We start from the raw sequence: 24,929 nt of genomic DNA, 5'->3' as shown, positions 1-24,929 counted from the left end.
GTGTGTGTGTGTGTGTGTGTGTGTGTGTGTGTGTGTGTGTGCATGCTAGGGACAGATGTAGGACTGCAGACACAGGGAGCGTCAGTTTTTTTTGCATATGTTGGTTTTCGCGGCGGGCGCGCTGAGCTCGGCACTTCTTTGTACTGAAGTCAGTGTTTTTTTCTGAATGTGCTGCTGTTGTGCGACAGCGTTTGAAACAGTGTTTGTGTGAGTCCGACCCAGAAAAAAACATCTACACAATGTCTGCCTCGGGCTCTGTTCACTGTGCACTATGAGTGACAGTCATTGAGCACTGACTAGTTTGCTGATGTGATGGAAACACCAGCAAGACATTTAAATGACAAGAAGGAGACAAAAAATGATGAAAAGTTTTGGAAAAAAAGAAGAAATGACACAAAAAAAACACAACAAAGACAAAAAACATCAGCAAAGATAAACTAAAGGACAACAAAAAGAGACAGAATGAGACTAAAAAGATACAGTGACACAAAAACTCTAAAATTACACAAAAAAGCCACAACACAACAAGACAATTACACTAAAGAGAAACACAAAATGACAAATTGAGACCAAAAAGAAACAACCAACAAACACACAAAAAGAGAGAAGAGCAGGATCCAGCACAAAAAAAGACTTAAAGTCCCTAAAAATGGTTTAAAGAACTAAAAACAGAGTTAAAGAACCTAAAAAAGACTCAAATATAGTTTAAATAATAAAGAAACATACTTAAGGAACCTCAAAATAGACTCAGAGAACATAAACATTTAGATTTAGATGGGTGAATGAATTCTCCTGATTGAAGGATGTTAAAGGGTCAGTCACCGTCTCACCCTCTCAGCTTTAATCCTTCTACGCACGCACGGTCAACATCACGAGTGTGTTTAGCATCTACGCTCTGATTAAACTCATTATTCTGACTTTTATCTATCATTAATGTCTAGTTTCAGGTCTGAGAGGAGGTGGTACGCCTTAAAATCATGATTCTATAAATAATTAATACATCCACTCACTGTTTTTAGATTTACCTCCAATGTTAGTGAGTAGTTATTGTTAGGCCGTTCTACCGGACTCTAAACGTCCTCACTTTATTCCTCTTGTTGTGTACACTAGTTAAATGTTACAGCGGTTGGTGGTACCGAATCATTGGCACATACCAATATATAAATGGGGCCCATAACCTCTTACGTGCCACGGGGCGCCAGGGGGCCCCATTTTTCAAATGACCATGCCTCTGTTAATGCTCATTGAATCGAGCTGTAATTTGACATGGATATTCTATGAGCAGATGTCTAGAACCTCTAGGAGACATTTTTTTTACTCAGCGGAACCGGGTCATTTGACTGAATTCTCAGGAATGTGGTATGTGCTATTCAGCAAGGAGACGTTCACCGTAGTTCATCCTAACTTGTTTTTAAAGACTTAAAAATTACAGAAAAAAAATGAAAATTTAGTCAAAAAAAGACTTGAAGGAAAAATATAAACTTAAAGTACCAAAAAATGTTTTAAAGAAACTTGACAAACTTAATAACAGACGTAAAGAAATTAAAATACACATAAAGAACTTCAAAACAAAACCAAAAAAACAAGCCGTCTTTAAATATTTGACCTGTATCTGGGTTGCCAGATCCAGCTGATAATTTATCCTCAGAAACACTCAAAAATCCACCAAAATAGCACCTAAACCGCCAACTTTGGATCCAATAAACCCAACCCAACACATCTTCTACAGTGGTTAACTTTCACTTTTCTCTCCATGTTTTCTAACTTTCTTCTGTTTTTTTCTCCGTAAAGCTGAACGAAGGAACGAGGCAGTTTTTAAAATAATAATAAATAAATACTAATTTAATTACAAATACCTGAAAAAGTACAGTAATGGAGTACTTTTACGATGTTACTTCACACCTCTGCCAAAAAAGGACAAAAGCAAGCTAACAGACACATAATGGACAAAAATCTATCAAAAAACTGACACAAAATGAACAATTGTAAAGTATTCTGTGTAAAAGTCTCAACATTGTTGCTTTAATGTTGATTGTGCGACAAAAGCAACCTGTGTTAGCTTGTTTATTCTCTCTGTATTCCCATTTGGTGAACAATCGTTTGATGCCTTGCTCATTGGCCACGTGACTCAGGCTGACCTGTGCAGTATAGATATGTTGTAGTAGTTGTGTAGTGTGTGTAAAGCTGCAGGCAGATGTTGCTCTCTGTTGTCTGCTTTGAACATTTGGACGGGAACAACAACGCTGCTCTCACCGTGCCAATCAGAGCCTGCAGCGTCGTACTCTCAACCTGAGCAACCACAGAACTGTTTAGGCTGCAAGGCACACACGCACGCATACGTGCACACACACACATACCCCTCTTCTCTGTACATCTCGTTGGTGTGAAGCTACAAACTCAGACAGCGCTCAGCTTCACTAGCTTCTGATCAGCTGACAGACGCACAGATCTTCATCTTACACTGATAAAAGGACAAATATCACTGCTACGTGCTAAGCTAACTTAAAAATGGGAGACTAGATGCAACATGCCAAGCAAACAAAACATGTTTGACTGGTCGCTACTTGCTAAGCTAATCAAAACACTGCTATGTGCTAAGCTAGCCAAACGTAGTGGAATGGTTGCTACATGCTAAGCTAACCCAAACATGTGGCACTGGTCACTGGGTGCTAAGCTAACAAAACATGTTAAACTGGTCGTTATGTGCTAAGCTAACTCAACAAGTTTGGATGAACTACGGCTGGGCCTGCGGAACGTCGCCGTGCTGAAGAGCACGTACCACCAAAATGGGGGGTGGGACCCCGGGCCCCATTTAATAAAAAAAAAGGCCTCAGCGTCTCATCATATTCATTCATAGAGTATTCATACCAAACTGCATTCTGATCTCATGAGAACTAACGGAGGAGTAGTCATTTAAAAAATGGGGCCTCCTCGCGCCCCCGTGACACGTACGGGGTAATGGGCCCCATTTATATATTGGTATGTGCCAATTATTTGGTCGCACCAACCCTCGTAATATTTGACTCGCAAATAAATGAGAAATCAACTTTTGTTTTTTAAAAAAATTTGGACTCCAAGCGTCGATGTGTAGACATCCATAGATTAGCCCGATCCATTCACGAATAACAGAGGAGTAGTGATTTTAACGAGTGTACACAACAAAAAGAAGAACAAGAACAAAAACAAAGTGAGTGGCGTTTTGAGCTTGGTGGCCTGGCCTAAAAATGTAGCACTCGTTGCTACGTGCTAAGCTAACCCAAACATGTTGGAGTGTCTGTCAAGGCGCCGGTGAGGCAGCTCCGTACAGTTTGTTTGTTTGCAATGTATTTAACGTTATTTTTTGTCCATTGACTTTTACGCGGTTTTAAACCGTGCGGTAGACAATTTGTTACACACATGAGGTCAGGGATATGTGACCAAGATACTGCAGTTCTTGGATACTCACGGCAGGAACTGCTTAGCCTGGCCAGTGGCTACCAATTTGGCAGAAGGCACGATATCCCGATCTTTCTACGAGTGAGACATCGGGGGATGCGTGCAGGGGTAAAGAGGAATAAGAAAAGGGCGTAGAGGACCTGGAGAGCGAGCTACAAACCAGCGCGACCCTCCATCACCATGGGAAATGTTTGCTGTCTGACCAACAAAACGGAGGAAATCGAGACGCTTGTATGGAGCCAGAAAGTGTATCGGGAAAGTAGCCTTATATGTCTGACTGAGACATGGCTCAGGGAAAACACCCCCGACCCACTGATCACTTTCACTGGCTTCGATGCTATACATGCAGAACGGTGTCATGGTCTGTGTTCACATCGAACTGAGATTGTATATGCGCATATATGCACATGCGCACTAGCGAAAAATTCATTTTTGCAAAAAAACAAAAATTCGTTTTTGTTTATTTTTGTTTTCAAAGTGAACGGACATGTTTTATTTGTTTATTGGATAATGTTAGTGTTAGCGTTATATTCTCAGCACGGAGGTAAACTCAGACCGTGACACCGGGACACAGCTAGGAGAGGAAAGCAGAAAGCCAATGGAATTCACCATGGTGATAGCCATTGTTGTTTACATTCCCCCGTCGGTGGATGCAGAAACGGTTAGTGGCGCGGTGCATGTGACTATCGCAAGACTTCAGGAAAAATACCCCGATGCATTTGTTCTTGTGTCAGGAGATTTTAATCATGTCTCTTTGTCTGAGACTTTGCCCAAGTTTAAACAATGACTGTACAACACGAGGGAATAACACTGTTTTACTGTAATGTCAAAAATGCACAATAATGTACAGCACTGCCCCCTCTTGGTCGATCAGATCACGACTTGCTTCACCTAGCTCCCTCCTACCTGCCAGCTGTCAAAAGGCTGCCTGTCATCACCAAAACATCCAGATGCTGAAATCCTGAGGCAGTTGAAGTGTTGTTTTTTACACAACAGATTGGGATGTTTTATGTGAGGTTTATGGAAATTATATAGACAGATTAACAGAATGTGTTACACATTATATCAATTTCTGCTATGAAAACATCATGCCCTCTAGAGAAATCAACTGCTATATTAACAACAAACCATGGATTACCAGCAACTAATTAATTAAATCAGGGCTTTGGCCTTTATTGGTCATATATGTTCTTACATACATGAAACTTTGTCCTCTGCATTTAACCCATCCCTGAGGAGTAGCGGGCAGCCATTACGTGGCGCCTGGGGAACAGTTAGGGGTTAGAGGGCTTGCTCAACGTCCCACAGCAATGGCCCGGGTGAGATTTGAACCCTTCGATTACAAGCCCAGTGTCCTTAACCACGAGGCCACCCATCCAGCCAGGCAGGCGTTGGCTGGTATGACGAAGATCACAGGCATGGAGCGGAAAGGTGGAGAGCTGTGTGATGGGATCAGAGTCTGGCTGAGGATCTAAACAGATTTTTTAACAGCTCCACACAACCACAGTCCAGCTTGCTGTCTACCCCCCACCTCCATCCCTCCTCCCTGCCACCAACTCATCCTCACCATCTGTTCTTCAGAACTCTTCCACTCCTTCTCCAAGGGGAGCGCCTCCGATCATCGTCTATCCAGTTCAGGTCAAGCTGCGTTTCAGACACCATCATGAGCAGCACGGGGGCACCTCAGGGAACAGCAGATTCCCAGCACAACACTAGCAACTGCTTTCTCCAACAATTCTGTTTGTACACTAGAGTGAGCACAATCGTCCACCAAAACAAAAGAGATGACTCTCAGGAGGGGGAAGAGAGGAGCTCATCCAGCATCCATTACCATCAGAGGCATTGAGGTGGAAGTAGTTTCCAGCCATAGCTACCTTGGTGTGCAGCTGGATGACAAACTGGACTGGAAGAGCCACGCGGAGTCGGTGTATAAAAATGGCCAAAGCAGACTGTATTTCTTGAGGCGACTGTTGTCTTTCCACATCTGTCCACCCCTGCTCCAGAGCGTGTACCACACCGTAGTGGCCAGCGCCATGTTTTTTGTGGTAGTCTGCTGGAGAGAGGGCCTTTGGTTTGCCAACAAGAACAGACTGGATAAGCTAATTAAGAAAGCAGGGTCTGTGGTTAGCACTGAGCTAGCACTAGTCCAACAGGTGGCAGAGGGGAGGATGCTCTGTGTGAACTGCTGTAACAGCATCATTTCCTGTAAAGAATCATTAAATATATATCTATCTATCTCCATGCTAAGCTAACTCAAACATTGTGAAACTGGTCGCTATGTGCTAAGCTAACCTAAACATGTGGAACTGGTTTCTCCGTGCTAAGCTAATCCAAATGTATGGAGCTTCTCGCTATCTGCTAAGCTAACCAAAATATGTGGGACTGGTCGCTACATGCTAAACTAAGCAAACATAGTGGAATGGTCGCTACATGCTAAGCTAACCCCAACATGTGGGACTGTCCCACACAATAAACAACAAACAAACAGCATGACAACAAAAATGCTTAAAACTACAACAAAATAAAGAAAGCAACTAAAAAACTCTCAAACTACACAAAGGGCTCAATAATGAGAAAAACAACCACAATAGATACAGAATGACAAACATGTGAAAAAAATAAAACAGATAACATGACAACAAATAAAACAAAATTACACAAAACAACAACAACAAAGACACAAGAATGACTTTAAAAAAAAAAAAACAAAATGACAGAAAACTACTTCAAAAATAAACAAATGACTCCAAAAACAAACCACTTTTTCTGTTTGAGAAACATCCTGAACTTTGATCACACGGAGCGCTAGGACCAGTTGGTGTAATGGTTTGATATAAAACAATATAAAAGGAATGAAGTGTGTTTTTACTGTAACTAATCAAACAACACATTAAACTATCTCTGCTGCTCCTTCAGTTATCTGATGTCCTGACGTACGAGGAGACGGTAACTCCACACTCTGTTCACGTGTTCACACACCTTATAAATAATCTGACTTTAAATGAACTTAAAGCCTCTATGTGCACACGCCCACATGCACTAATGTGGGAACAGGAAGAGGAAGACACCATCAGTTCCTCCACTCCTCATTCATCCTCCACCACATCAACACAGCAGTGTTAAATCACCACCACCTACGTGTGTGTGTGTGTGTGTCCATGCATATTGATAAGGACAGACTTTTGTATGCATGTACAATGCAGCCTCACACACTCTCTTATCTCCCTCAGAGGTAAAGAGGATTCCTCTCCCACACACACACACACACACACACGCACACACACGCACACACACACACACACACACACACACACACACACGCACACACACACACACACACACACACACACACACACACACACACAGAGAGAGAGAGAGAGAGGCCCAGTGAACATCACTCCTCATTTGGTTTCACTGTGATATTGTTAGCCACGCCCCCTCCTCTTCCTCCTACTGTAAATCTACGAAATTCACACTTCCTGAATAATGCAACACACTTTTCACACAACAAAAAATTCTGTTTCATATTCATTCTTCCCTTGGTTTTTACATGCTAAGCTAACCTAAACATGTGGGACTGGTTTTTACATGCTAAGCTAATAAAACATGTCAGACTGATTGCTACGTGCTAAGCTAATAAACATGTTGGACTGATCGCTACGTGCTAAGCTAATAAAACATGTCAGACTGATCGCTACGTGCTAAGCTAATAAACATGTCGGACTGGTCGCTACGTGTTAAGCTAATAAACATGTCGGACTGATCGCTACGTGCTGAGCTAATAAACATGTCGGACTGATCGCTACGTGTTAAGCTAATAAACATGTCGGACTGATCACTACGTGCTAGGCTAATAAACATGTCGGACTGATCGCTACGTGTTAAGCAAAAAACATGTTGAATTGATTGCTATGTGCTAAGCTAATAAACATGTCAGACTGGTCGCTACGTGCTAAGCTAATAAACATGACGGATTGGTCGCTACGTGCTAAGCTAACCCAAACATGTGGGACTGATTGCTACGTGCTAAGCTAACCCAAACATGTGGGACTGATTGCTACATGCGCGGGCTAACCCAAACATGTGGGACTGATTGCTACACGCTAAGCTAACCCAAACATGTGGGACTGATTGCTACATGCTAAGCTAACCCAAACATGTGGGACAACAGAAAACACAAATAAACAGCATGACGACAGAAATGTGGAAAGCAACTAAAAAAACAACAATCTACCACAAGATATACGAAAGTACAAACAAATAAAAAAATAAAACAGAAAGCATGGCAACAAAAATACAAAAAAAACCCAAAATAATCTGTGTATCATTCGTTCATTCGTTTTTCATTATGTAACAAAATCATGAAAAACAAAAAAAACACTAATTATTTGATATTTGTTTACGAAACCAAAATGAAAAAACAAAAAACGCCTTGTTTTTCAAATCCAAGCTCTTTTACTTTGGTACAGAAAACGAAAAACAAACATCTTTATTAATTTTCTCCATTACCGATTTGCCAAAGTACGTGACCCGGAAGTGTACTCTCATCCGACGCTAACGGCTATGCTAACGGCAGTTCGGCATGACAAGATCGCTGCTTCCAGCTGTGCATCCAAAACGTGTCCTTTTTGCTTTAGCTGGTGTTGAACACAGAATCTCCTCATGGACATTTAGGAGGATTTAGAGACTCCTCAGTGTTGCAGAGATAAAGATATCTCCGAATGTGTAAAGCTTCACTTCCGCGTCACGTACTTTGGCAAATCGGTAATGGAGAAAACAAATAAAGGTGTTTGTTTTCAGTTTTCCATTTTCTGTACCGAAGCAAAAGTGCTTGAATTTAAAAAACAAGGCGTTTTCCGTTTTTTTCATTTTGGTTTTGGAAACAAATATCAAATAATGAGTGTTTTTTTCATTTTTCATGTTTTTGTTACAAAATGAAAAACGAATGAACGAATAATACACGGATTCAAAATGACCGAAAACTACTTTTAAAAATGGGTGACTTGGTTTACTTTTTTTTGTAGTTTCAGAAATATCATTAATCATTTCTCAACTGAAACAAATCCTTTACGGTGAATTAGTATCTTTTTGGTGTGTTTTCAGTATGTGTTTGGAGTCACGTTGTGTGTCATGTTGTGTAATCTGTGTCGTCCTACGCGCACTAGCTTAGCACGTAACGGCGCGGGCTGAGCCGGGTCTTTGTGGTTTCTATTCACGGCCTGTGCTTCTCTCGTTGCAAACGAAGGTCTGTCCTCACCAGATTCAAGGAAACTCTGTTCATCATCACGGCCTCTTTTATGACATAAAAAGTGCACGTTTGCATTTTCCCACAGACAGCTGGAGTGAGGAAGGTTGCGTTAAAGTGCAGCACTAGCAGTAATTTGGCTCTCGTTCTCTCTCTTTCTCCTGAATCGCTGATTTCCAACCTTCGTCCTCATCCCACATTTTTCACTAAACACACTCTGGGCTCATTATGGATTTATTTGGCTCTATTTTGGGGGCCAGAACCTTGATTATTAATCACAGTGAAGGCCAGGAAAGCATCACAGCCAGAATGACAAAAGAGAGAAAGCTCAAATATGTTTATTTATTTATGTATTTTGACAGTTTGCACATTGCTGCTGCGATTTTGATTCAGACCACACGAGGGCGACATTTCAGGACCTTATCGCAATTAAGTTTCTATTTAAAAGGCTACGTCAAAGCTGCTCAAATCAGTCAGCGTTTAACACAGAGGTTCTCAACCTTAGGGTCAGGACCCCATTTGGGGTTATGAGACACTGGGAGGGAGTCCCCAGATGCCTTTAAGAAACTAAAAATATTTTTTGAAACAATTTTAGCCCATTTTAGTTTATTTTTTCCCTTTTCTGCAACGACATCACATTTTAATGCTTTTTCTACAAGTTCCACTTTCCAGACATGTTCATCACTTATAAACCATTTCTACCACTTTTACACCTAATGTCACGTATATTGACCTATTATTGTCACTTTTAACCTCTTTTCACCAGATTTCATCATTATTTTTGCCAATTTAACCACATTCATAATTTGTCATGCCCATTATTTGCCAGTTTAAACAAATTATTCCTACTTTTTAAATTACATTACCCCAACCCCCAATTTCTACCACTTTCAAATCAATATTGACACTTTGAACCTTTTTACCACTTTTTCTGTCTGTTTTTATCCACTATAATTTACAACTTTTAACCATTTTCTGTGTTTTTTTAAAAAATCCCATTTCACCTCCTTTTCCACCATTTTTGGTCACTTTGAACCATTTTCTTTGTGATTAAAACCAGGATTTCCATCTTTAAGATGACTATAATAATAATAATAAACGTTCCTGGATAACAGTGGATATTATTCAGATGAATAAATAAATGTGGTTATCACAGATTCATAGAACAATAAACCATCATTTTACTGACTTTATGGATGGACCCCAAAAATCTCTCCTTTATTCCCCCTTATAGATGGTCCTGTCTCCACATGACTGTTCTTCAATGTTCATGTCTGTGTTCAACCACCTTCAGCTACAGTGGGGGTCCCTGCTCTCTGGGACCTTTATTTTGGGGGTGGTGGGCTGAACAGGTTGAGAACCAGTGTTTCAACAGAAGCCACAGGCTTTAAAATGCAGAAAATTCAGTCTTGTGTACGAGAACACTAGTAAGAAAGAATGTTGTGATAATTCCTGTGTGTGTGTGTGTGTGTGTGTGTGTGTGTGTGTGTGTGTGTGTGTGTGTGTGTGTGTGTGTGTGTGTGTTAATTAGGACCATCAAACGTAGCAGTGAAGACGATTCCCTCACTGCCTCAGGAAACAACGAGTGAATCTACAAAGTGTGTGTTTGCATCCGTTTTATCAAAGGAAACACACGTTGGGAGTGATTTAAGCTGCTGTGATACAACATTGATAAGAACAAACCCTTTCTTTTTGTGTTTCTCTGTGTGTGTGTGCGTGCGTGCGTGCGTGTGTGCGTTTTGTCTGGGGATGAATATTTCAGAACGTGCTCACGTGTATCGCTCCATCGTACGCGTGTGAAAGTCGTATTATTCTCATTGTTGGGTTCTTTGACGTCGGCCAGTGTTCCTGAGAACACAGCTTTAGGTGTGAACTCACACTCATGTGGAAACCGGACAAGTGTTCCCTTAATGGGAATATATCGACAATACTCATCATTTCAGATTGATTCAATCATTTGAAATATTAGAATTAAATACTTTATTTAAGGTACACACGTCCAAGCGTGTGCTGGGCTGTTTATCATCAGGAAACACTGAAGCCTGAAATAAGACATACAGCTACAGCTTTCTGACACTGTCACCATGTACGTCATCAACCGTCCTTCAATGATGTCAGATTTACCGAGAAATACCAGTATAACCAGTATGATCCAATATAAACACAGGTACAGACCATATAAACATAACCCAGTATAAATCAGTGTAAGAAGTAATGTTATATTTACTGAGGAATGCCTTATAAACCAGTAAAAACCAGTAAGAACTGTAGAAAACGATAAAAATATGTAAAAGCCAAAATAAATCAGTATAAAAACTAATCAGTGTAGTACGTGTAATTTACAGAGAAATACCAATAAAACCAGTATAAACAGGGACAGACCATATAATCCAGTAAAAACATGTATAAACTCATAAACAAACATAACCCAGTATAAATCAGATGTACTAACTAATTTAGTAATAACTTATTAAGGAATAGCAGTAAACTATTATAAAGAAACATAAACCAGTATAAATCACTATACCCAGTATGAACCATTATAAAGAAAAGCAGGAAGGAGTTGATAATAATGTGACATCATTTTAGACCAACGTATTTAGGGTTTTGTCTATATATTTATTTTATTGTTTTTACATTTATTTTATTGTTTTAATATTTCTTTTATTGCTTTAATATTAACTAGTACAGTGCCCATCGTATGTATTCATATAGTGGGAGGAGCTTAAGTAGAGTTGTTAATTATGGCCAAATGAGTATGTGTTTGAAGGTTGGATGTACAAAGAGGTGTACACAGTTTTGTGTATTTATTGGATAAATGTTGTTTGGTTTTTTTTTGTTTTGTTTTACTCATTTTGTATATTTTTATTATAAATACCTTAAGTGTGGTGAGAACGTGTCTTGAGATGTGTGTGCGTGTGACTTGCTACCTGTCCTCCTGGTCTCCTACGTGGGTTCTCACACACACACACATCATGCACATACACCGTCACAGGTTGTAGAAATGTGTGTGTCTCACGCCCAATGTGTGAGACTTGAGAGAGAGAAAAAACAGACCCAGAAGTACCACGACGCGATCGAAAAAAACAAAATGAAAATAAACATTTTGCAACACACTTAAATAACTGTTAACAGTACAAAAACTTTTTTAATATTGACTTTCTTTAGTGGACTTGAGGAGGATCTTTTTCTACTGATTATTAGAGGTTGTAAATGAACAGATTGGTGCACTAGCGCCCCCTCACACTGAGGTCAAAAGATGAATAGATTTCATTTCTGGGTAAACATGAATGTGCCGTTTGGGCTAAATAGAATTAAAATAAACGTTTTGCAACACCAAATAAGTCCATAATAATGCATGCACACACTCAGCCTAACGTTTCAGGTCGAACACACACTGAATCAGGGAGAAATTCGCTCCACAAACACACAAGCAGAACTTCCTTGATTTATTAGAGATACTATTTTATTTTCATTGTGCGTGTTTTTAACCAGTTTTTGTTGAGTTAAAAAGATTTTGTCACAAAATAAATTACATTTTCTTGGTTTTGCTGTAAAGATAAAAAACTAAACATTGGTGGAGGATTTTCAAACTTAAACTCCGCCCCTTCTGTCTTCTGTCTGCCAATTACAGCAGCCCCATCGCCGTGTGACCTTCTCCACGGCCAATCAGGCCCAGGACCTGCAGGACGCATCCCAGCACAGCTACTATGACAGCGGCCTGGACGAGTCAGAGACCCCCAGCTCTAAGTCGTCCTCGGGGCCCCGCATCGGGCCCCTGGCCCTGCCTGAGGACCACTACGAACGCACCACGCCTGACGGCAGCATCGGAGAGATGGAACACCCGGAGAACGGTAGGAGCAGTGGCTCACATACATGTACACGCACACACATCTCGGAGTTGGAAACATGTGGGTCGTGACCCTAAAGTGGGTCTGGGAGCTCCTGTGCGTGGACCATCAACCATTTCTGCTTTAATAACCTTTGTGTGAAGTGGATTTGTTCAACACACACTTATAAAGTCAACACAGCAACACAAATTGTACGGCACACAAAAACTGAGTGATATTTAAAAATGACGAGTCACAACGTCTACATTGTATTGTGCGGTGGGGAGGAGCTCCAACTCTCTCTACCCTCCATTGTTCTTCTTTTTCTAATGAATGAAATGTAGCAGAGACATGTTGCTGCCCCCACAGGTCAGCAGAAGAAGTGTGTGTGTGTGTGTGTGTGTGTGTGTGTGTGTGTGTGTGTGCGTGTGTGTGTGTGTGTGTGTGTGTGTGTGTGTGAGAACCATAAGTAGCCCATGGTGTGACTTAAAGGATGTTTTTTGTTTTTCCTTAAGTTCACCTCGAATGAATATACGATACTACAACAAACCGACACACACACATACACAAATAGGTGTGTGACCTCATTATCGCTCAAAACAATCAATAATCAACAAATCAAGTCTCCACTCAACCAATTAACATCGTGATTATAGAAATGTGGGCGTGATCGCAGCTTTAATAACGTCCTCTGTGCACAAAATGACAACCACACAAAACAACAGGAAAAATGACCCAAAAAACTACACAAAAGGACAGCAAAATATGAAAACGTCTCCAAAAACCACCAGAACTTCAGTAAAGTGCACAAAAACAAAATGATTCAAAAGACAAAGTAATAAACGCAAACAAAAAACAAAAAAAATACCTGTGTTAATGCTTTGATCTGACATCAGATACAGATCACGTTTGTGGCCCCGCCCCCTGTGATATAAGTTGTCCAACTCTAAGTAATCTGCTCCCACGGGGGTGAATGATCTTGGCGTTGCCGTCTCTTTGTTTAGTGAAAAACAATCAGAGAGAGTGAGGAATGTGCAGCACATTAATAAAACACTGACTTTATGAGTCATCGCATACGCACACATTATTGTCCCTGTCCTCATCCTTAACACGTTCAGCAATTACACTAACGGACGCCAAACAGGAACCTGGACACGGCTCAGACAGGCAGATGGAGAGAGAGAGAGAGAGAGACACAGAGAAAGGGCGAGAGAGGTTGGCTTTAAATGTCACGGCTGTCGTTTGTGTGCGAGGGCGAGAACACCGTCTCTCTCCTCCTTTCTGTCCTCGCTCGCCCCACAGGTCGAACACACACCATCTGTAAACACAATTATTCACAGCTGCTGCACGCCCACGGGCCACGGCCGGAGTGTGTGTGAGTAACTACTGATACACACACACACACATAGACACACACAGAGGAATGAGGTCAGGGTGAAGCACACAGTGTGTTCCAGGCGATGATGATGATGATGAACCATCTTCCACTTTGATGGTCAAACATGTTTTAGCTGCAGGTACTCTACAACACTAGTGTGTGTGTGTGTGTGTGTGTGTGTGTGTGTGTGTGTGTGTGTGTGTGTGTGTGTGTGTGTGTGTGTGTGTGTGTGTGTCAACAGATTAAAGCAGCAGCTCCTGTGAGGATTATTACTGTGTGAACTGTTAGAGATATATGTTAGGTACTTTATACTGAGATATTCTGAGTGAGGATTTAACAAGGATGGATGGATGGATGGATGGATGGATGGATGGATATATAAAGTCTACACACCCCTGTTCAAATGCCAGGTTTTCGTGATGTAAAAACATTTCACCAAGATAAATAATTTCATAACTTTTCCCACCTTTAATGTGACCTAATACCTGTACAATTATATTAAAAACAAAGTGAAACCTTTAAAATAAAAAATAAAAACTTAAGATAACCTGGTTACATAAACATACCAATAAACTCAGCAGTCTATCAGTGTGGAACATCTTGATGAGGTCATATTTACCCACTCTTCTTTACTAAACTGATCTAAATGTGACAGATCGTGAGGACATCTCCTGTGTACAGCCCTCTTCAGATCACCACACAGATGTTCAATAGGATTCAGGTCTGGACTCTGGTTGGTCCATTCCAGAACCTCCATCTGATTGTGGTGAAGCCATTGTTTAGTTGATGCTGTGCTTAGGGTCATTGTGGTGTTAAAAGATAAAGTTCTTCTTCATCTTCAGATTTCTAACAGAAGTCTGAAGGTTTTGTACCAACACTGCCTGGTATTTAGAACTGACTAAGGCCCCAGTTCCAGCTGAAGAAAAACAGCCCCAAAGCATGATGCTGCCACCACCATGCTTCACTGTAGGTATGGTGTTGTTTTGGTGATGATCAGTGTTGTTTTTGTGCCAAATATACATTTAGAAATAGGGCCAAAAAGTTCCACCTTGATTCCATCAGACCATAACACATTTTCACACGTGTTTTTTTACAAAATGAAGCTGGGCTTAGATGTTTTTCTTGGTAAGATAAAGCTTCCGCCTTGCCACCCTACCCCATAGACCAGACATATGAAGAAGACAGGAGATTGTTGTCACATGTTCTACACAGACTGTACTGCTGTCGGCCTCAGCCTCCATGACCACTTTTCATCTGTGTTGTCATCAATTTATGACGAACGTCCCGTTCTTGGTAAAGTCACTGTTGTGCCATATTTTCTCCACTTGATGATGACTGTCTTCACTGTGTTCCATGTTATATTTAATTCATTAGAAAGTCTTTTGTACCTTCACTGACTGATATCTGTGAACAATGAGATCCTCTGATGCTTTAGACGTTCTCTGAGGACCATGGATTGTTCTGGAAGATGTAGCTACAAAAATGTGAGGAAAAGCTTCTAGAACATCTGAACTTTATTTGTGGTTAATCAGAGACACTTTAAATGGTGACAGGTGTGTGCTGACTCACATTTAACATTGGTAGAATGTGATTGGTTAAATCTGAAGACAGCCCCACCCCCAGTTATAAGAGGGTGTGCACACTTTAGTGACATCATTCTCTGTTTTTTATTTTTTATTTCACCTCCCTGAAAGGTTTCAGTTTGTTTTTTAATTGCATTGTACAGGTTAGAGATCACATTAAAGGTGGAAAAGTTGTGAAATTATTTATCTTGGTGTCATTTTTTTACATCACAAAAACCTGACATTTGAACAGGAGTGTGTAGACTTTATACAGTATATCACTGTAAAGAATGAATGAAGAAACTCATCATCGTCACCAAGTCTTCCTGATTACATCTAATGGATCCATCCACTGTGTGTGTGTGTGTGTGTGTGTGTTAAAGCTCCTGAAGTGCTCTCTCTCTCTTTCGCTAATGCATTGTTACTGTGACCTTTACACTCAGATTATCCACATCTGCTCCTATAATCTGGATTTAATCCACACATGAACAGTGACCATGACATGTGACACCATGTCCTCACACACACACACACACACACACACACACACACACACACACACACACACACACACACACACACACACACACACACACACACACACACACACACACACACACACACACACACACACACACACACACTAAAAATGTGCGATATATCGTCTTTCACGATCCCACGAGAGAAACGATAAATGCCCATGGTCGCAAATTAGCGAGGGCCATTTGTCCCTCAGTTTAGCCCCTAAAAACCTTGTTCCAGGGTCCAAAACTGTCCATAAGTTTATTGTCAACAATTTATTATTCTCTGGAACAGAACGCTGTTCACGGAAGCTCTGCAGCGAAGCCTCCACGGTGTGCACCACCGCCACTCCTGCCCCCAGCCCTCACACACACAGAGACGGTGGTGATCGTCATGGCTACCTGAAGCTGTCGTGCTGTGATACATCATAAACCACTACTGGGTTAAAACCAGATAAACATCAACAAAGTGAACCAATCCTAGTTCCTCCATCAGATCCACACAAAGTTCTACAAACACAGAGACAGAGATGAACCTGTAGCAACCATTATGAACTGGAAACTCAACTAAAGCTAACTATGCTAAGCTAACACACCAACACACAGACTGGGCTAAGAGCTAATGCTAACCACTCCATATAAGGAATAATAGACCAAATAAAAATAACATGTCTTACTGTCATGAAACCATAGAGAGGTCAGAAGGTCAGATTTAATACTTTACTATTGAAGAATAAAAACTAAACATGTCACACGTTGCGTGAAATAAATGTTAGCATAAAAAAGTCACTATTCAATATTTTTTAATTATATTTCACGTGACGAAGCTGTTCCCATTAGACTAATGTAACTATTGAGATTATTACACATAAATATACTGAATGATTAAACTCATATTAATAAAATCATACTTTAAACAGTGTTTGAACGCCTCATTTCACACAGTTTAGACAATCATATCCTTTACAAGACAAAACGTTACTGCTTTGGTTACATTAGAACTGGGTGACATGGACCAATATTCATATCTATATATTTTTACTCTAAATGGCAATAGGTGATATAAACTATTTATTTTTATCAATAGTTTTAGAATAAAAACAATAATAGGTCAAAGTCAGTGGAGCCACAAAGACCCTTTTATTAATCACTAGCAGCACAATAACTACATTTTGACTTTTTCCTTCATTAAGGCTGAAATGTGATTAAATGATGTAGTGTTGATTTTTTCAGGGCAGCTCTGAGTTGTTGAAAGTAGTTTTAAAGTAAATCACATTCAGGACACTGTCTCTTTAAGAATGTGTAAACAGCCCCGTTAGCTGCAGCAGCAGCAGATCTCTGCTGAGGAGAGACAGAGTTAGTTAGAGAAGAGAAACACATGCAGTGTTTCCTCAAACATCTCTCAGTGTTTAACAGACAGACAGACATCTGCACTGAGCCTCTGACAGACAGTCACTGACACAACTGACTGTGTGTGTCTGTGCACTGGGGGGCCATCTTGATAAATGGCCGCCATATTGAAATTTTGAGTGACTCTTTTTCCAAAACAGTGGCCCTTAGAGAGTATCTGTGGATAATTTCATGCTTTTATACCAAAGTGAACAATTATCTTAAAATATGCAATTAATCTGCTGCACTATACACGCAAAATATATTCTCAACCACACCCACACCACTCCTTTATGTGTACCCCAACACATCAAGACCATTTGTACAGTTTTCAGATTTTTTATTGCCATGCATTTTGCAAGGTAAGAATAAGTTTCCTCCATTGAAACTCTGTAATAAAGCTCTGCTGACCCTGATGTTTTGGGGGGATTTGGGGGGTAGGTATTTTTGGGAAAACAACCTTTAAATGTAAGGATAACAGTATATCTAAATTATGTGGTTTAATGGGTCCTGAACTCATAGAGTGTGGGTACATTTTAGATCATTTGTTCTATACATGTTGTGATGAAAAAGGATCCTGGAATTATGAACATGACAATAAAAGAAAACTCCTGTCTAAAGTTCATACAATTATAATTGAAACTGAGTTTAAAACACTGAAGCTGCTTCAAGGGTTAAACTTGACATTATATTTTTTAATCTGAAAATTTCAACTTTAATCTTGACGTTTCCTGTTCACACATCAGATCAAAGACCAGTGTCAGAGGTTTGGGTGATTGTTGCTGTGAATGTGCAGCATCAGCATAAAGAAGAGAAAGAAAGAAAGAAGAATCAGGAGGAGGAGGAGGAGGAAGAGGAGGAGGAAGAGGAAGAGGAAGAGGAAGAGGAAGAGGAAGAGGAGGCTGCTCCTGTTTGGAGACAAAGTGCTTAGTTTGCACAGAGCCTCTTTTACACAGTAATCATCATCTACTGCTGGACTCCCATACTTTGTCTTCATGTATGCTCTCATTAGAGCTTGTAGTGGAACACACACACACACACACACACACACACACACACACACACACACACACACACACACACACACACACACACACACACACACACACACACACACACACACACTGTTACATAATGATGTAAGCAGCAGCAGCAGCAGCAGCCGTAGTTTTGGAAGTGGGACACTCACTGAGAGACGGTCTGATGAAACCAGGTTCCTCAGGATCTGTGTGTGTGTGTGTGTGTGTGTGTGTGTGTGTGTGTGTGTGTGTGTGTGTGTGTGTGTGTGTGTGTGTGTGTGTGTGTGTGTGTGTGTGTGTGTGTGTGTGTGTGTGTGTGTGTGTGCTCCTCATTAGTGAGTAGATAAAAGGAGTGTGTGCAGAGATAGGAGAGGTGATTGCTCCCTGTAGAACTATACCTCCCGCTCCGTTTCTTATTTGTATCGCTGAGTGTGTGTGTGTGTGTGTGTGTGTGTGTGTAGCGTTCTTTAGATGCCCTCTCCTGTCCCTGAGGAGAGGAGAGAGATGGTGAGGGGAGGGAGGTGGATTTATTTCTCCAGGTTTGTTGTTTATTTGAACTTATCTTTGGTGGCCATGTGCACACGCACGAACACACACACGTGCACATGAACACAAGCGCACTCTGTGTGTGTGTGTGTGTGTGTGTGTGTGTGTGTGTGTGTGTTTATATGGCAGAGGCTGTAAATCGGTGCTTGACACAGTGAGTACGGGGGTACGGGGTTGGGGGGGAAGACCAACGATCTGAACTTCATTTAAAGATGACATTTAAAGGTGTGTGTGTGTGTGTGTGTGTGTGTGTGTGTGTGTGTGTGTGTGTGTGTGTGTGTGTGTGTGTGTGTGTGTGTGTGTGTCTAAAAAGTAGATACTTTGTGTGTATATATAATCGATATCGAATATTTTGTGACAGTTTTCAGCATGAATATTTCACCTTAGAGTGGATTTATTGATTGATATTGATTTATTTTCCCGTGTATGCATACAATATGTGGTGTAGATAAACGACTGAAGCGACTGACTTCTAGAAGTTCATGATTTAACTTTTTTCTAAAAAAAATAAGGAAATTAAAATCACAAAAATAAATACACAAAGCAAGAGGGAAAATACACAGAATGACACAAAGACATAAAATACACTAAAAGAGAGGAACAATACACAAACATAATAATACATTAATCATACAAATATGCACATAATTGTTGCTATGAATCAGAATTCTAATTCTAACGATTGTGATAAAATTGAACAAGTATAAAAGCGTATGGTTGCAGCTTTAGTGGGTAATGTATTGATCACAGTAATCTGTGATCAATACATTATGGATCTAAGCCACTCATCAGAACATAAAGAGTGGTCTAAAACAACTGTATAGGGCTGGGATAAACCAGTATCTTTTAAATGATTAATCTAGCAATTATTTTTTTCGATGCATTGATTAATCTAACAATTCATTTTTCCAGTTTGATTCGGTTCAACTTGATAATCGATTATCTCCCCAGTAATTGACTAAAAGTAATTTATACATGTTGATTGAAAGGGTTTATAAGTGCTGAAAATGTCTGGAAAGTGGAAAATGTGCAGAAAAGTCATTGAAATGTGATGTAGAAGTGTCAAAATGGGAGAAATGTAGCAAAATTACAATAAAAGGAGCAAAAATATGGCAAGAAAAAGTGATGAAAATAGGTTAAAATATGGAAAGTTTGGTGTCGTTGCAGAAAAATGGGTAAAAATAGGCAAAACTGGGCTCAAAATGTTCAGAAAATATTCAGTTACTTGAAGGTATCTGGGGACCCGCTCCCAGTGTCTCGCAACCCCAAATGCGGTCCTGACCCCAAGGTTGAGAACCCCCGCTGTATGAAGTGTGAGACACATAGTTAGAAAACTTATTATAGATCAGCGTAGATACGTAAATGTTTCCTCTGGTGAAGACATTTCCATTTTCTTCTTCTTCTGTGTTCATTCATGAATCTGAATCCTGGAGGTAAACCACTCTACTGTCTCAGTTATTAAATTATTTGTCAACGGGTAACCTTTAACAACCATCCACGTGCAGCACGTCTGTACAGGAATGAATATTCAGCAGGTGGAAGGTTCTCCGCAGCGTTTTTCTGCTGCTCGACTCTGTTAAAAAAACTGCAGCTTGAAGAAACCGTCAAACTGTCCTTTTCTGTCAGCCTCACTTTCCTTTATTGGCACCAAATAAAAAAGCACTTGAATACGAAAAGCTCTTCCTGCCGAGCGGGTGAAAAATAAAAGGCAGCAGAGGCTTCACGGGGATCCTGGATGGAGCGTCTGGAACATCAACCCCGACTAACGTAGGAGAATATATGCAGCTAATAAACAGTGTTCACTGGTTAAATAAACTATTAGGAACAGGCTGTGACTCTGTTAGCTCTATTTATCATGTTTGATACCATTATAAGAAGGTTATTTTCTATTATTTAATGTTTACATTGTTAGACAGTCAGATACCTCGTGTGTATAGCATACATTACATTACATGGATATTAAAGTTGATTCTGATTCTGATTGAAAAGCCATCAAGTGAGAATGTAAACACTTACTTTTCTTCAGTTTTAAAGTTTTTCTCACTCGTCGTTAAATCTCTCCATTATTTACAGTCACATGGACACTTTAAAAAAACAAAACCAACATGTTTTGAGAGCTTTTAGGTTCAGCACGTTCTCATAATACTTCACCGTCCACGCTTTGGCAAATGTAAATATATTTAAAGTTTTAAAAGAACTAATACTAAATCTCATGCGATTATAAAGGCTGTGATTTGTGATTTAAATAGACGTGCGGGTCTGTTTCATCACGGCTATCACTGTCTCCGTGTGTTTATTTCTGGGAGGAGTGAGCATGTGCAGCCTGTTTGGTCACATGACGTTCTAGCGAGCTGAAGGGGAGAGTGACCGATATGGAGCATGAGGAAGAGTCCGGTCCCCCTTGTTCCTGGGTAGAGTCCTGGATGGTGGGTCCCGGGTTTGAACACGGGTCTGGTGGGTGGCCGACATCACTGCTGACCTCTTGTGGCACCTGGGCCGGTCCCAAACCTGGGCATCGCGCCGCACTGAGGACAGCCCGCTCCGTTCGAGGGGGGGGCAGCAAAATAACCTAGTCCACAGCGAGTTGGGAGCGTGGCGGTTGTTTTAGCACCGTGTAAGTTTACAGAGTCACTGTTTGTTTCACTTTGAAGTGTTGCACTATTTTCTGACAGGACTTTAGAATATTTGTTTTTGCTTTTTTTACATATAGAAATACCTCAAAGAAACCCCAAACCCTCTTTTTTTCTGCTGAATACATATGTATTTGGGTATTAAGTAGTGCTGTTTATTAATCCTAGTCCCACTCTTCATATTTTAGTTAAATTATTTGAATTTTGCGAATTTAGTTGTAAAATGTCAGTTACTGCCCTCTAAGGGATGAACGCTGATATTACAACTGAATTTTGCTATTGAATTAAACAGATTCTTTGGATTGCCCTGATTCATCAACTTTCACTGTTGGCCCCGCCCCTCCTATAAAAGTTGAGAGGAGCCCTCAGTGAGCATTGATTGACAGTTTTAATGAGGAAGTCCACTGTGTTTCATGTGAAACATGTTTGTGACTCTGAGCTTTTATAAAGATCAGATTCTGGTCTAATCATCAAACTATGTATATTTACAAACATCTATGCTATGTGTGTATCCCCGTCTGTCTCTGTGTGAGCATGTCTTTATGGCTGTGTGTGTGAGGTGGTGGGAGAAGGCTTGTTTGCCCCTGAGTAGTGTCTGTAAGGCTATGTGTGAGCGTCACGTTGTGATTGTGTGTGTCTGTTGTTGTAGTGACACATCTCAGCTGTGTGAAGTCGCTGTGTGTGTGTGCACACATGATTGTGTGTATTACCGTCTGTCTCTGCGCACAGCGGTGTGGGCATGTCTTACTGCTACAGCAGTAACGCCCATAATTAATGCATTTTTTAATTTCCCTCCTAGTGGCAGCTCAGCAGAATGCAGGGCTTTAGTTACTCAGTAAGTTTATAGTAATACAGCATTATTATTGTCTTTGCACTTTAAAAAAAAACATTTTTTTCTTTTTCGGGGAAACTTAAATTGAAAACATTGCTGTAAAAGCTTTAATTTGCATTTACTTACATTTGTGTGTTTTAAGTTAAATGTAAGCGTCATTTAACCACTTATTAAATCACAATTGCTAAATTTCCCCAAAGCGTGCAGCACTAAAAAGAACCCAAAACAAACCTTTCAGGGTCAGTTTTATTAATCGAAACCTTTGATGTGAATCACACGCATTTGTTTTGTTCTCAAGGTTTTTAACTCATGGCGAGAAACAAACTGTGGGTGGGCGGAGCAACGGCTTCTGTTAAAACGCGGTCTATAAATGTGTGATTTCACGTCTGAAACCAGGTGAAACCACTCGGATGCTGCGTGTGAACTCTGGTCTGGTTCCATAAGAAGGAATGAAAAACAAAAAGCCTTCAGCCGCCGCCCAGAGTGTTCGTCTCTGAGACAGATGGAGAGTCGGCAGGGTTTGTTTAAGGCGTGAGGCCTCGAGCCCCCCCCCACGGGAACCCGTCCAATGAGAGATGGCCGTCAACGGGGGAGTTAGCCACAGGTCTGCGTTGCTAAGAGAGTTGCATCATGGGAGCTCATCAACTAATGGCCGGAGCGACGGAGGTGATACGTTACTGGGCAGCTGAGCGCTGCGGGGACGGGTCGCCATGGAAACGCAACAGCAAGGAGTCTTCACAACACTTTAAAAAGAAAGTTACAAAGTGTCGGAGGTTTCATTAGAATCAGGAACGTCGAAGGTCTCCACGTTTCAGAGAGTTCGTTTGAGCCAAAGTGCCTCTTTAGCTCTTAGCCTTCACACACACACACACACACACACACACACACTCCAACATCTATGTGACGACGTTTGTTTACGTCGTGAAAAGGCTGAAGTCAAGTCTGCTCACTAATAAACAGTGAAACAAGAAGCTAAGAAATCACCTGAGAAACCACACAGATGGCCCTAAAACTGTCCTTCAGTCTGACACACAATAACGCTTTTTTAAAATAAGAAAAAAATATATATAAAGGAACGCAGAAAAAAAACCTTCTTTGCAGAAAGATCATAAAAATAAACTAAAGGAGATAAATAAATAAACTATAATTAGGTAATTATCTACGACAAACTAAAATAAATGAATAAATAAATCAGGATCTAAACCTGGGTTGGGGTCAATTACATTAGATACACAACTAAAGGACAAAAAACAAACAAAAAAAAGAAAATAGACAAAAAATATCTATTATCTAATTTGTTTCTCATCTCACAAATACAATCATAATTGACCTGGTTTAAACACAGACTAAAGCAGTCGATCTGACGTCTACTCCAGGTTAGAACTCAGAGACCAGGATCACGTCCTTTTTTTTTAGGGTTAAATTACACGACGAGGTCCGAATGCACTTCAGCGTCTGGGATGGAGATCTCTTCACCCGTCGTCATGGCAACGCCGGCTTTGCACTCAGGGATCAGACGGAGATCACACTGTGATGTGAACAGTGGAGAATAAAGAGCGGAGTGGACGACGTCTGCATGTTTGGGGGGGGGGGGGGCTTCACGTCAGGATTAGGCTCATCCTAGCCCCCCTCCCCCCCCCCCACCCCCACAAGGCTAATCCACTTATTTGGCAGGTTTGAAACATATAGTCGTCCCTCCTGAGGTAATGAGGGGCTTTTCCTCCATCCTGCTCCAAACTCAGCAGGAGGAATAGAAAATAGAAACAGCGACTCAGCATCACGGCAGCAGTCGGCAGACGTTAGCACACTAAGTGCTGCGAGAGGGCGGGAAAATACACAATATCAGCTAAATATATATATAAATATTAAATTAAATACTCTCACAAAGAAATGCAGGTAGGATAATTATTCCATTACTGATAAACAATTATTATATTTTAGTTTTGAAAATGCATGTTAAAAGCTTAACTTTTTCCATTTCAGCTAATCTTTGTGACGTGTGTTGTCATCATCACCGTGGCAACCAGGACATCATTTACTGCGTTTGCTGACCTGCTAAACTACTTTGTACAGGGATGTGAGAGATTCACGTAAACAGAATGCTTGGTTTGCTTTGTTCTAGTCCCCTTACCTCCAACCCATGCACGGGAAACTAGGGGTTCAGGGCCCACATGCAGCCCAGGCCCCAAAAATGAGCACACAAATTGACTCCAACGACACACAATATTATAGAAAAATATTGACAAAAGTACAGCACAAAAACGCAAAACAGTAACAAAAAATACATGCATGACAGAAAAATATACACCATGACAACAAGAAGAAACATGAGTCGACAAAAACAGAAAAAAGATAAAAATGTACAAAAGGACAGAAAAAAATATGACAAATTAACAATAAAAACACACAAGATGAATACAAAAACACAATAACAGAAGACTATACAAAAAGACTCCAAAAACACACAAAATAACAACAAAAATGGATAAAACAGCAAAAACACACAACTACAAAAAACAATACCAGATGAAGATACAAAACG

At 40.5% G+C, this 24,929-nt stretch overlaps 1 protein-coding gene across 1 annotated transcript in view; it reads left to right on the top strand.

Annotated features, from left to right (window-relative positions):
• Positions 1-24,929, top strand: part of LOC114470994 (protocadherin-1-like) — a 171,762-nt gene that overhangs the window by 82,248 nt on the left and 64,585 nt on the right. The window contains exon 4 of the mRNA XM_028459463.1: positions 12,315-12,534. Coding sequence (XP_028315264.1) covers positions 12,315-12,534 — 220 coding nt within the window. The remainder of the gene's footprint in view (positions 1-12,314; positions 12,535-24,929) is intronic.

The sequence above is a fragment of the Gouania willdenowi genome, chromosome 10 (assembly GCF_900634775.1).
Source record: "Gouania willdenowi chromosome 10, fGouWil2.1, whole genome shotgun sequence".
In the NCBI taxonomy this organism is placed as follows: Eukaryota; Metazoa; Chordata; class Actinopteri; order Blenniiformes; family Gobiesocidae; genus Gouania; species Gouania willdenowi.
This window is presented reverse-complemented; position numbering and strand designations above follow the sequence as displayed.